General features: G+C 57.6%; 1 protein-coding gene across 4 annotated transcripts in view; it reads right to left on the bottom strand.

The window, feature by feature from the left end:
* Positions 1-3,526, bottom strand: part of KCNH2 (potassium voltage-gated channel subfamily H member 2) — a 31,403-nt gene extending 27,877 nt beyond the window's left edge. The window contains exons 1-2 of one of the 4 annotated variants that reach the window (XM_074315133.2): positions 3,358-3,526; positions 62-292 (exon numbers count right to left, since the gene is read on the bottom strand). In XM_074315133.2, the coding sequence (XP_074171234.2) occupies positions 62-191 (130 nt within the window). In that variant the 5' untranslated portion in view covers positions 192-292; positions 3,358-3,526. Of the gene's footprint in view, positions 1-61; positions 293-771; positions 834-3,053 lie in introns of those variants that run through there. The other 3 variants (XM_088799808.1, XM_019712830.3, XM_019712831.3) reach the window with 3 other exon arrangements.
* Between the last annotated feature and the right edge of the window lie 10,819 nt (positions 3,527-14,345).

Here is a 14,345-nt window from a genome sequence, read left to right as displayed (position 1 = left end):
CTAGGCCCCGCCCTCACCGTGGCCCCGCCCCCAGTCGTGGCCCGCCCGGGGCCCCGCCTACCATCCTTCCGGTAGAAGGCAATCTCCACTTTGCGCTCCTCCGCGCCCAGCAGGGCCTGCGCGATCTGGGCGGCAGCGCGGCGCTGCGTGCGCGGCCCATGCAGGAAGTCGCAGGTGCAGGGCCGCTGCATCACCTCGGCCCGCGAGTAGCCGCACAGCTCGCAAAAGCCGTCGTTGCAGTAGATGACGGCGCAGTTCTCCACCCGAGCGTTGGCGATGATGAACTTGCGGCCTGGGGGGTGGAGATGAGGGGGCACGTGAGCAGGGTCCCCTGCCTCGGGGGCTCCCAGCCTTTCCCCACATTCTCTTGTCACACACTGCCGCTTGCTTGGGGACTCCCCACCCCAGGAAGCACGGCGGGCACTGGGGTCCCCAGCAGGGGGCGAATGCAGCTGTGCCCTGACACAGGTGGCTCGGCCGGGCGTGCGGCGTGCCCCCTCCCTCGCCCGGCCCGTGGGCAGGCTATGTGGCTTCCCCCGGGCAGGCTGCCAGCGGCCTGCTGCCCCCTCCGCGCCTGGGGCCGAGGCCAGCCTGGGCGGGTGTCAGCAACGCGTGTTAGCAGCCGCGGCGGAGGGATAAACACTGGGCCTGGCGAGGGAGCCTGGGAAGGGCCAGAGATGGCGGCCAGCCTTCCCTTTGCACCCGCTCCTATGGCTTCTCTTCCTGACCTGCACTCTCTAGACGAGGGGATGCTCACTGGGCACTCCTTACCCCGGGGATCCCTAGGGAATCACTCTCCCAAGTATCAGCGGACCCTGCTGGGTCGGTACTTCCGGGAGGGCAGTAAGGGGCTGGGGAGTGGGCGGGCTAAAGAAGAGGAAAGTACCACGTGAGCACCTGCTATGCTTTATCTCATGAAATACTGACAATCCCATAAGATAGACATCCTCATATTATCGTATTATAGATGAAGAAACTGGAGCTCAAAAGAAGTTCAGAACCGTGCCCACAGCTTGCAGCTTGTAAATGACAGAGCCAGCTTTTGAATCCAGTTGTGGCAAGAGGGCCATGGGCAGATGTCCAAGGTCAGAGGGAGCGAGGAAAGGGACCTGCATCTCCAACCCTGGAAATACCTGGAGCCTGGGGAGGGCCTGAGACCCACTTGTAAGAAGACAGACCCAGGAAAGGGACCTCCCCCAGGGATGTGAGGGCTGCCGCATTTTGGCCCCATCAAGGAGCTGTGCCCCAAGGAACCCATTTCAGCTAGACTTGGCTCACCCCCTCCACACCTGCCCTAAAAGCTGCACTGGCGGGTGAGCCGCAGGCGGGCAGGCAGCAGCCCCAGCCTGTGCCAGGGAAGATGCTCCCGGGATAAAAGCTTTTTATAAACACAGAAGTTTCCGGCCACTTTGGCCTTTAATGCCGAGGTTTTCAGGAGCAGTCAGAACTCTGCCCCCTCCCTTCCCAGTGGGCACAGCCTCAGGCTGCAGCCCTGGGCAATCCCGAGGGGGGAAAGGCCCAGGCTGCTGCAGCATGAAGCTGAGGCCATCAGGATCTGGCTTCCTCCTGCCTTCCTCCACCCTCCCTTACCCTGGCCTCCAGGAAGTTACTTTTTGAAGTTGGGTCATCTTTAGGTCAGTTCCCCAGGCCCCCCAAAACTCCCAGGCAGCTGTCAACCCTAGGAGGCAAGGTTCCCTTTCATATAAAAAATACCCCTGACTCAGCCTCCATCTCCACCTGAGCCCAAGGCAGTCCAGAGAATCAGCCACACACCATCCTTGGAGGAAGAAGAAAAACCATCTGGCCCCCACTCCCAGGCCTGGAGAGAAGAGCCTGTTTCTTAGAAGGCAGGCCCCACCCCCTTCACTGAGCTCCTAGAATATGGGACAGAAGGCACCTGAAAGGAACCTTTGGCTGCCCCTTTCTTCCCAGATGTGGAAACTGAGGCTCAGAAAGGGATGAGAGTCACTCAAGGTCACGTGGCAATCAGTGGAAGAGGTGCGGGCAGAAGCCAGGCCCCCAGATCCCAGTCCAAGTGCCCACATAGCTTCCTAGAGCTTTCCGGAAGGAAAGCCCCTGCCTGTGGCCCTCCACTACGTCAGTCTTCTCCCTTCAGGATCGTCTTGTTCCTCCGCTCAGACAATGCTGCCCATCCAACTGACACCTCCCTCCGCCCACAACGGTTACAAGCACGAGTTGTCCTGTGCTCACAGGGTCATGAGCAAGGAATGTCACCCACTCCCAGGGCCCTCGGCAGTCACACCCACCGTGGCACACAAAGCCTTGGAGACAGACACATGCACTTGGGGCAGGTGCAAATGCCCATGCCCAGAACATTCACCGCTCCTGGGACATTTCTGGAAGCCTCCCCTACCAGAGGGCCAGTATTAGGGGGGTTATAGTCACCCTAAAGGGGTTCAGGACAGGAAAATCAATAATATGGGAGTGCTGCATTGACGCTGTTAGACCCTCAAAACTGGCTGCAGCCCATGACCTCTCTTTCACCCTAGGACCCACAGTTTGCACCCCACTGCCCATGAAGGGTCACACTCATGGGTGACACATACACACACCCAAGAGCAGGTCAGTCACTGGCCCCACACGCTTGGCAGTCAGTCTCACAATATAGTCAAGACGGGTATATGTGTGGTCCCGTTGAGGTCCCAACTTGGACCATATCCATTCTGCCGTCCTTACACCCACCCAGCCCCATCCACATTCAGGCACCCAGAGTTAGGGATACCTGCACACTCCCATCCCATCTTTCTGCCCTGCACGCTCAAACTGTCACACACACATTCCCCAGTCCCAGAAACCCAAATTGAGCTGAGTGTCCCACCCCTCACCACAACACCAGGTCTCTTGGCCCCAAGCCCACAGCCCCCAGCACCAAGCCTTGCACCGGGGACCCCTGGCCAGCGCCTTGAGTCCACTTGCCCCCATTGACGCGCACTTGGCGGATGCATACGGTCCGGGCACGCCCCCCCATCCACACTCGAGAGAACTCGCCCGGGCCCAAAGCCCCATCCCCACCGGCCCCCTCCCCCACTCACTCTGGCCCTCAAACTTGCGGATGATGGTGTCCAGGAAGGTGTTCTGCGGTGCGACGTGGCCCCTTCGTACCGGCATCCTGAGCCCATGGGCGGGCCGGGCGGGCCCCCACCCACCCCGGCCCGGCCCGGCCCAACACTAACTAGGCTTTGGGTAGCCCGGCCCGGCCGTGGTCCCCGCACCGCGCGGCCAAGCACAGCACAGGCGAGGCCGAGACTGGGCTGCGGGCGCGAGGTCCCCGATCAGCTCCCGGCTCCGGACCGCGGGCCCGGCCTGGAGCCGCCTGAGCTCGGGCCGCCCGCACACCTGTCTGCCGGACCCCGCCAAGCCGCGGGCCCCGCTCCGCCGCGTCCCCGCGCTGCACTCCGCCCGCCCGAGCGCCGGGCACCCGGCTCCCACCCGCCGCACCGACAACCGCTCCGGCGCCCGCGGCTCGGGCTGCGCCTGCGGCTCTGCCCGGCCGCGGAAGGGTTAACGTGGCGCGCGCCCCTCAGGCTCCGGCCCCCGCCTCCCGGCCCCCTCCCTCCCGCCGCGCGCCCGCAGCGCCGCCCTCTCCCCCGCCCCACACCCCGCGCGCCCGCCCTTCCCATTGGCTGAACTGCACGGAGGGCTCCCCCCACACACAGCCCCAAGCTCAGCCCAGGAGCCCCCTGGACTCGCGCGCCCCGAAGAGGGGGAAGGGACCCTTAGGTAGTGGAACCATGAGGACAGGTGCGACAGCTGGCCTTGAGGCGGCCAGGGAGACGACTGGGGATTCCGCCCCCACCCCCGGACTGGAAGACCTGGGGAACCTGCCTTGAAGGGAAAGGGGCGGGTCCCTTAAACCCTCGTTCCCCACCACGACAAGCACCGGTTTGGTACACACAGCATGTGCTCAATGCCTACTGTGGGGGACACCGGCGGCGGGCGAGGCCTGAACCCTGGGAGGGCAAGCCCAGCGTCAGGGGAGACCCAGGAAATGTGAAGGGCAACGCAACCTGGAGGCCCCAGGATAGCCGAGATCTGAGACAAGTGTGGGTGAGACTTAGAGGGGGCACGCACCCAGAGCGGGGGCGCCCCCCAACACATACACAATACACACACACACACACACACACACCCCTCTGGGGTTATTCCGGGCCCTCCTGCACAGAGAGGGTCATGCTGACAGGAGTTGCGGCCTCCCAGCTGCGGGATCAAAGAAAAACCCCTGAGAGCGAGGTTCCAGCCTGGGGATCCCCCTTGTGCGAGCAGCCCGCCCTCCGTCTGCAGCACGGAGCCAACCCAGCAGGCCCAATCCCCGGCGGGCTCGGGGCCCTGCGGCGCTGCGGCGGCCCAGCCCCTCGGAAAACCCTGGCCTAGCCGCCGGCCCCTCCCCCCAGGCCAGCTGGCTCGCTGCAGCTGCAGCTCCCTTATTTAGGCAAGGAGGCCTGAGGATGCTCAAGGGCAGGCAGGGTGTCTGCCCGCCGCCTGCCCACCGCCTGCCTGGGTCTGAGTGAGGGTCTCCGGGAGCCGGCGTCCCAGGCCTGAGCTGCCAGGCATGGCCTCGAGTAGGCCAGGGCTGGGAGGCGAGTGTTGACAGCTGAGCGGGCAGGCCGGGAGGAGTCCACAGCTGAGCAGCCGCCCGGGTCCCCTCCCCTGCAGCCTGGATCTGAGACCCGGCTAGACGGATGGGGCCATGTGGGGGCCCCTGAGGGCTTGCAGCTGCCTCTGTCCTTGGAGCAAGGGGGTGGGTCTTGTCACCAGGGAGAACCATCATGGGATGTGGGGGGAGGGGAGGAACAAAGGGCAAAGAAAGGAGCCTAGTCTGGAAGGAGAAAGGCCCAGAAGAAGAGGTCTTGGCGAGACCATCCTACCCAGACTCTCACCTTCCACCCAGGAACAAAAAGATGCAAACACTGGGGCCAGGTGGGGCAACTGACCAGCAAATGACACCCCTTTTTTATTTGCTGGTGGGTGGGCAGTGACTCAGGGAGGCAGCCAGTGGGAGAGGAGGAGGTGGCGCCATCAGCTGATGCTAAAAAAGACCGGAGGCTCTTGCCTGTACAGTCATCCCTTCGGCCCTCTCCACCTCCCGCAGCTTCCTCACTGGCACTCTCAGTCACATTCCAAGATGCCCAGGGTCTTCGGTGGCAAGACATCCCTTGCTCTGTGATCTGGCATCACACACATCAACCCACCTGGCTTCTGGGTGGAACCCAGTCTACGACTGGCCCAGCCCCTCCCCGACCCGCAACCACCTCCTGCCCTACGTCCAGCGTCCAGCGTGATTCCCATTTGAGTGGGGCGTCTTCCCCTCCAGGTCAGGGGATTTAGAGAAAGGGTGTGCGGTGAGAATGGGCACAGGGAGAGAGGACATGAAGGCGACACCTGTAGGTAGCATCCCTTTCTCTCCACATCACGGGCAAGGGAGAGCCAGTCGGAAGGGAGAAGCTCCGGGCTACTCATCTGTCCCCTCCAGCTCTCCACACCGCGGTTCCCACATTCCCAGGAAGGCCTCTGCTTTCATCCCATGGGAGGACAGAGGAATCAGAGGGGCCCTTGATCCTCCCAAAAGAGAAGACACAAGACTCAGAGTAGCCCTCCTCCTGGGCATAGAAGCGAGCAGGAGACAGGCAGGAGAGAGCCGCTCCCTGAGGCTGGTTGAGGAGAGGCAGACCTCTCTCTCTGTCTCTCTCTCTCTCTCTCTGTCTCTCTCTCTCTCTCTCTCTCTCTCTCACACACACACACACACACACACACACACACACACACACACTTCCTGGAGTTTCATTCCTGAGGGGAGAGAACCTGAAGGCAGTCCCACTGAGCCACCCCCACAGCCAAAAACTGGGATAAGGAAGAGAGGCTTTCAGATAGGGACAAGCCCTCAGCCTTCCTGGGCCCACAGGTGCCAGGCACCAAGAGGTAAAGGGCAACAGATGAGCTGATGGAGAAGCCTCTCCACCCATCACCTTCCCACCTGAACTACGCCTAGAGCCCGTAGAAACAGGCCAACGCCCAATCTTAGCACACTGAGCAATTAGAATCCACCCGACCCCGTCCTCTGCTCACAGAGTCATTCGCAGGAACCATTCCTGGGAAGAGGTCTCCCCACCTTGCCTCTGGCTGAGTGACCCGAGAGGCTGTGTCTCCTCCCAGCTACCAGAGACAGTTTAGGGTGAAAAGTCTTGGCAAAACATCCTGCCCACCTGGCCTTCTGCTCCTGCTCAGTCTGAGGGAGTCGAACCAGGGCATCCTGGGAGGAAAAAAACAATTGAAGCCTGCTCCTGCTGGTGGACCCCCAAGGAGTAGGCCAGGCAAGACACAGCCAAAATCAGACCCAAGAGAGTGAGTGACAATCACAGGGGACTGGGACGCCGTTCCAGTCAGATGGGTGCAGAAAAGACAGCTTATGGAGGAGTGGTTCTTTAGAAACCCTGGGGGAGGAAGAACACAGAGCAGCCCTTAATATGCAAGGGGAAGCTTGAATGGCATGGTGGGGCCTTGTTTTTCTGTGCAGCTGGGTTCTGAAGATGGAGACGTTTTCAGATACAAACTGGGATGGGAGAAGATCAAAGAAACGGCATGTTTTCTGTCCAGAAGTGGGTGCTCTGGGCTTGCCGAAGGCAAGAAAGGGAGAAAGGGCAGGGAAGGACGGAAGGAGGGAGGGACTTATCTGAAACCCCTAGCCAGGAGCCAGGGCTCCCCCACTCATTGCCATCTGCAGCTCCGCATGCAGGGATCATGTCACCCCCCCATCCAGGGCCATCACCAAGGTCTTCTCCTGCCATCCTGATACCCACCGTTGGTGGTACTTTTTCCCTGCCATGGTGATAAAAGATTCTGGCAACGAGGATTCCGGAGGCCTGAGTTCTAATTCTGGTTCTGCTACTAGTCACATCAACAAATGTTTCCTGGGGGGCTCCTGCGTACTGGGCCCTGTGCCAGACACTGTGGGGCGGGGGCAGAGAAGGGACAGGGACATCAGCCAGGCCCCCTGCTCTGAAGGCTCGGTCTGCTGAGGCTGAGAGAGGCAGTGGGCAGACAGAACTGTGCGGTCTGCGCTGAGTGGCTGAATGCTGTGGGATTACAACGAGTTGTCGATGACTTTCAACTGGAGAAGCTCAGGAGGCCTTGCGAGGGGGGGTTTCAGAGCAGGTCCTTGAAGGTCAAGATGGGCAGAGCAGAAGCACTGCAGGTGGAAGGGATGACATGAACAAAGGCATAGAAAGTGGAGAATGAAGACCAGGGGACAAAACAGTTTGGCGTGGTGTCCGTGGAGCCATAGGCTGGAGCCATTCGTAGAGAGCTGAGGAGGATGGTTTTTATTCTGTGTGCAAAGCAGCAGTGGTGGCAGCTGAAATGTATTGTCCATGAATATAGAAATCATGTCTGCCTTTGTACAGACCCTAGTATGTAGTCAGTATCTAATAAAGGTCTGTTGAATTAATGAACCACGTATAATAGTTTGGAGAAACTGAGGCAGACACGAGGTGTTTCAGTTACTACTGCTGCATAGCAGTCATCCCAAACCCCAATGACAAATCAATGGCAGCATTCATTTTGTTCATGGGTCTGCCATTTGGGCATGTTCAGCTGGAAACACATGTGTCTGCTCCATTCAACGCACGACTGAAAGTCTCATTCACTCACGTTTGGTGGCTGATGTTGGCTGTCAGCTGGGACCTCAGCTAGGACTGGGGCCAGAACGCCTACATGAAGCCTTTCCTCATGGCTGCCTGGCTTCCTCAGCGTGGTGGCAGGTGTCCCAAGCGAGGGACAGGCAGCAGCTGTAAGCACCTTTAATGACTCAGCCTCAGAAGTCACATAAAGTAACTTCTGCCACAATTGTGGCCGCTCCGATTCACAGAGAGGAATGAAGACCTTCACCGCTCAGCGGAGGAGTGTCACTGACGTAGTATGATAAACGCGTGTGTGATGGGATCTACTGGCATGACCATCTTAGGAAAATATAATCTGCCACCGGGAGCTACGCGTTGATCCAGGAGAGAGATGCCAAAGGCTTGGACGGGGTCAGAGGTGATGGAAAGGGGCCCACTTGTTGTGTAACTTTAGGAGTCTCACTAAATCTCACATTCCTTACCTGTAAAATGAGGCGACCAGACAAGCTGATCTCTGAGAACCCCCCCAGCCCCAACAGGGAGTGATACCTCAATGCTACACACTCACATTCCCCACTCATCAATGGGTCCTCCATTTTCCCTCAATACCCATCTCCACCTCCACCTCCTGCCTCTGCTCTCTGATCCTGGGTGCACTGGAGGCTGATGGGTACTCCACAGATAGCATCCTGGCCCATCCTATGTATTTATTTCAGACTTTAAAAAAAAGTGGAGTGGGAGATCCCAAAGAGCAGGTGAGAATGCCCTCAGAACCATCAGTTTCCCACTCTACCCTGCGATGTGCTCGTCGCTGGAGGGTCTCCTGAAAGCAGACATGTGGTATGGGTGCCACCTGCAAGGAGAGGAACTGATGGGAATGAAATGTCATGAAAACAAGCTGGTGTGACACTTTGCTACTGACAATACGTGCAGGGGAGTCCGGAGGACAGAGGGGCTCTGAACGGGCTGGGGCAGCCAGGAGGGCTTCCTGGGAAGGCTGGGCCCTCCTGGATGGCATGGGTTTTCTCGGGCACAGAGGAAGGGGGTGAATATCTTCATAAAGCAAGATCCTGGGGGTGGGGGGTCAGGTGTGGAGTCCCTGCACCAATCTACTTACCCCCAAATGAGAAAGAAGAGGAGCCACTTTAAGTTTCCTCTGCCTGAGAACTTAACAGCCACCTGTTCCTTAGATTTGAAGAAAAAGCACAGCCTCCTCAGACACAAAAAGGGGCTTAAGGAAGGTTCCATAACTTACCTAGTAAAAGCTCAAGAAGTACTATACAGGAGGCACTGATAGGGAGGGGAAACCAAACCACTTTAATTTAGAGTATCTTTGAGGGACTGAAAAATATTAAAGAGCAAACCACGCTTTGGTGCCACCCTGCCAGGGAAGCTGGCCTGACAGGAGATCCCAAGCTCTCCAAGCTGCTCAGGTCCAGCGGGGCTGGAGCTCTGTCTCTGTCCAAGGTGCTGAAAGCCTTTCATGCCAGGCTCCGCAGGAAACCAGGGAGGGCCACTCAGGTGACCGAGACTGGGGCCATCCTCGAGACACAGTGAACTAGACAGTCAACCCAAACCATAAAAATGCTTTTGGAACTGGACAGTAGCTCCAGGAGGCAGCACATGGTGAAGCAAGTGCTGGCTTTACCCATCGGTGCTAAGAAGACTCCGGTCTCACTTCCGTACGTCTAGAATGTGCCTTCCCCCCCCTCACTCCCACCCAAGTCATCAAGGCAAAGATATGGCTCCTCCCCTGAACTTTACACTTGCAACTCTTGGGCTTTCCCTTGGGGGTTTCTGTGGCTTTATGAAATATTAGAGCCAGAAGGGAACACATTCATATTTTTAGATGAGAGAAAAGATTCAGAGCAGCGCAGACCCAGAGACCTCCAGGTACAGAGGTGGCTCCATCATCTCTCTAGAACGGTGCCCTGCTCATTCTGCTAAAGTCATCAGGCAGAACGCAGTGTCCACCCCAGCCTGGGTGGGGGGGTGAACATGTAGATGCCAGTGCCACACTGCTTCCATATCCTGCAGAGTAGCTACCCCACCCCACGGATCACCAGCCAACATGAAGGGCCAGAGAAGAGAACTCAGGTCCACCAAATCCCCTACTCCATCATCTCCCTAATCTACTCACAATTCCTCATTGCTTTCCATGTGCCCCAAGCTGTGTGGGACCCCTAGGGAAATATAGACAACCCAGCCCCTGGGCCTTAAAAAGTTTTCAATTATACGGGACTTATTATGGTGATCACTTCTTTAGGTATATACATGTTGAATAACTATGGTGTACACCTGAAACTAATATAATATTGTGTGTTCACTATATTTTAATACAAAGCTTTAAAAGATTTTTAAAAGTTTGCAATTAGTTGGGAAGAAAATATGTTTATATATGAATAGACAATATTACAGGAGCCAAGTACAAATAATGGCAGTCAACGAGAGAAGTGCCTGGATTCCAAGTACCGAGGAGTGGTGGTGCAGACCATGAATGCGTTGACTCCAGAGGAGGGAGAGATCCTTTTAAGGCTGGAAAGGGTGAAGTCTTTACAAAGGAGCAGTATTTAGGGAGAATTTGGCTGAGCTGAGAACAGAGGTAAGGCACCTCATATCTGTCCCTCTGGAGAATAGCTGCCCCGTGTGGAGCCTTCCTATGGGAAGATAAAGCTGGTGAAGGTGTGAAGGTGACAGCAGGGGCCCAGAATGACCAGGAAGAGAGGAATCTTTCTCCCCTGAAAAAGAAAGGTATAGAGGGCTCCCCCTTCTGGGTCCACGAGGAAGAACACCATGCGAATCGGGATCCTCTAGGAACTGGCGTTGCCAGTCCTTCAGCAGCCTAGGCTGGGGTTAGGAAGCCAGACAGCGGAATGGGGACCCTAGGAAAGACCCAGACCACCATCAACAGCAATATACAGGAACATCTCTCTTTCTGGTCATTGGGAGTCAAGGGGCTTATACTCCAGGTGGGAGAGTAGGAAAAAGACAACACAATGACTGAAGGTACATCAGGGTGTGGGATCTGGGTCTCCATATCTCACAATCAGTACAGGACTGAAAGGCTTCTCTGCCCACCCTGGTTTGGAGAGAGGGCCTGGCCTCTTTCCCGGGCATCTGACAGGCAGAGGGAAGGGGTCTCTTCAGCCAATACCCAGTGATATTTGCTGCAGAATTCCCATGCTGGGCACACTTGATGCTCAAAGCCTTGGTTCCCAAGAGACCCAGCACCACAGCAACCACACCAGGAAAATGGGCCAGCCTGAGAAATTGAAAGAGAGAAGATGGGGAGAGGCGGAGGGAAGGGGGTCAGGGCTTGTCAGACTGATCCCTGACAACCATGCCCTTCTATGTAGGACCCCAATGGCCTGAGACAGGGGCCCCCATGGTCATCATTTGGGAGACCCCAGCCCGAGCCTAAAAACTCTTCGTTTTCACTCTGTACCCCAAGAACGAAGGACAATTTCAAGTCCCCACAGATGTGAAAACGTTCATGTCCACACCTGTCTTCTTGATCCAAATTAGCTTTGGAGGCACAGAGCCCAGACGAAGAGGGAGTCAAGGATTGAGCGTCAGGGCACATGCACATGTGTGTTTACACACACGCACACACACGTGCACACACACATGCACGCACACACTCCACAGGCACCGAGTCTGCTCAGGGCAGTGGTTCAGAAGGAAAAGTCTAAACCTCAGGGGAATCAAGGCCTGGAGACACCCAAGTTTCCCTCAGGAAGTTAATGCAAACTCCCCAAGAGCTCCCACAGGCCGACAGTCACCCATCATCCAAGGATTTAGGGTTCTCCAAGGCCTCTCGGTCCTGTGGCTTTCCTACCAGGCTGAGGGCCAGGAGGCAGGAGAGTCTCCAGAGCAGGGGCCATTGCCCTCAGGAGCCCACCTGTGGGTTGGGGGCCCCTGAACTTCCCATCCCTCCCCAGCTGCTGCCGGAACTGCCTCCTCTCCTCTCAAGGGAGCCACAGTGCCCGGTGCTCCCACCCCAGGCTGTCCTAGACATGGCTTCCTGTGCCTTCAGCTCACCACACCCCGTGTAGTCTGTGCGGAAGTAGGGAGGTTTCCCAAAGGAAGGCACCCCTGCTCCTCTGGGGTGGGCTGGTCAGTCATCATCACAAACGTCGGGCTTATGCAAACACTACGTTAGGGTCCCAGAGGGATAGTGTGGACCCACTACCCCAACGGGGCTCAGGGGCTCAGGCCACTGGCCCTCACTCATCCTGGGTCTCCTTGTCTGTCTCTGGCAGGCTGAGCCCGGGCCTTTGCTACAGTCTCTTCTCTTTGGCTCTCTGCTGCCCCCATGTGGGTTCCTTAAGAATGGCAGGGGCCCTTTTCAGACAGGCAACACCTTCCATTGCCTGAGTCCTAAACACCCCAGACCCTGCCCAAAGCCCCTCCCCAAATGTCCAGCCTCCGTCTTGCAATCTGGAAGCTGGGCAAACCTTTCTGTCCCAACCTCCCAATACAGCAGAAGCTACCTCCTAAGGAGGACTGGGCCACCCTGAGCCGAAGAGGGCTGTTCCCCTCCCTTCTGCCCACTTCCCGCCTCCCTTCCCTCCTTTCCCCTCCGCTCCCCACCCAGGCCTTGCCAGCAGGCAGGAAGGAAGCTGCTCATAGTGGGGAGGGTGGGGCACTTCCAGCTCACACTGAACAACCCCGGGTTGGGCTATAAAGAGTCAGGGCCTTCCGCTCCCATCAGCCGTCACCCTCCACCCTCCACCCCCCACAACCCAAATCACACTTCTCAGGGCCAAGGCCTCCCCTCCCCCAGGTCAGGACATCCCACCTCAAGCCCTGCACAGCTCTCTGCTCTGAGAGGGAAGGCGAGAGTCATGTTTGCTGCCCTGTAAGGCAGCAGGAGGAGCCAGGGCCTGGCTACTCAACCACAGAAGGGTCTGTCACCTTCAGGGACCAGGGCCGATGGTTGCCAGGGTCAAGGCTGTCCTCCCCAGTGGCAGAAAACACAGCCACTGTCAGGGGCTGGGCTCCCAAACAGATTCTCTCCAAAGCCACTTCCAGCTTGAAATCTCATCGTTTAAAACTAAAATTCCTTCCTATCAATGGGACTTCAACTCTGCAGGTCTTGAAATTTTCGTTCTTTCAGAAATTACTCTTTAAAGTGTAATTGCTAATAAGAACCGTCAGCCACTGAGATGCATAAGCCCTACGGCCCTAGCAGGATGGCTGACAAAGAGCAAGGCAGAGGGAGAGAACTGAGCAGGGCTCTGGGGGGGGAAGGGACGCCCTTTCCAGAGGGGGAAGAATGAAAAACTGTCAGGACTGCCAGAGTCCCCTGACAGAAGTTAGAACACAACGGGCAGTGGAGGCCACAGCCAGAGGACAAGCGGAGAAGGAAAACTTCCGTGTGGTCAAAGCTTCCACCTTCGACTTTCTCTGTCTCTACTTTGATTTTTCCTCCTCTTCCCAAAACCCATGCCATGCCTCCCTCTTCCCAGACCAACACCAGTTCAGGCCTACCCGGGCCCCTGCTGTCGTGTGGCTCTGCTGAGCTTCCCAGCCTCCCTGTGGCCAGAGAATGAATGCCCCCTCTTGGACCCAACACCTGCACCAGCCTGACCCCTTCTTTCTGCTCCCCCTCAAACCCGTCCAGCTTCAGCCGACTCCCTTCCTGGTGGCCCCTCTCCACTGCCTCCAGAACACACATCTGCGGTGAAGCAAGCCATTGTTCACAAAGCCCCTACTCGGTGCAGGGTACTCGGGCCGGCAGGACCCCAGGCGAGCAGCACCTGACCTGTTCTTGCAGCGCACACACACGTTTATTTGGGAGAGAAATCACAGACACAGAGGAGGTTGCACAAAACCACTCCAGGAGGAACCAGGCAAGAGATGTGCCATGACCTGGGGAACGTGGAGAAGGGGTGCTGAGCAAGGCCTCCCAGAGGAACCATACGGGGGAGGGGGACTGTGTGGGTCAAGTCGTCCGAGAAGCACACCAAGGAGTTAGAGGCATAAGAGAGTGATTGGGGTAATGCCTGTGAAAGATGATGGGGGGGCAGGAAAAGGCTGGGGAACAGGACGCAGGTCTGACATCTATGAAAGGAGAGAGGGGAGGGGGAGGATCGGGCCGGGAGAGCCTCCGGCCAACAGGAGCTCTGCAGAAAGCCAGCCCTCAGAGGACCCAGGGACTGTCTGAAGCTTCCGGGGAACCACATGGCCTTGGGTTGCAAGTTGGGCAGATTCTGGAGGCATGGCAGCTGTGAGCTCTCTGCCACCTGTACCTCCCGCAGCAGGTTCTCTCCTGAAGGCAGATCTGAGCAGGACACATCCAGAGCTGCCAAGGCTGGGTCATGAGGAAGGGGAAGAAAGATTTCCTTTAGTCAGAGGGCAAAGAGGTCCTGGGGACAGCAGAGGCAAGGGCCCAGAGGCAGGAAAACACAAAGACTATTTGGGAATCCGTGAGGAAGTCTAAAACAGAGGGTGTGGCACTGCACTTTGGAAATTGAGGGCCAGGCCAGTGTGTTGGAATGGCCTTGGCCTTGGGTTGAAGGTTTCAGGGAAAGCCAAAGCATGAGGTAAGCCCTGCTTTGGAGATGGATCTGGCCGCCCTGTGGAGCACTGAAGGGAGGGGAGGCCCAAGGTCAGGAGACCACGGGAGGGCCTGTGGCCAGCAGTGCAGGCAAGAGGTCATGAGGACTTCAGTATCTGACACCTGTCATCAGCTTGTCCCTGAGGAGG

Source organism: Rhinolophus sinicus, chromosome 8 (genome assembly GCF_057876585.1).
Source record: "Rhinolophus sinicus isolate RSI-liver-muscle chromosome 8, RSI-T2T, whole genome shotgun sequence".
In the NCBI taxonomy this organism is placed as follows: domain Eukaryota; kingdom Metazoa; phylum Chordata; class Mammalia; order Chiroptera; family Rhinolophidae; genus Rhinolophus; species Rhinolophus sinicus.
Note: the sequence above shows the minus strand (reverse complement) of the source record. Positions and strands in the feature narration are given on the sequence as shown.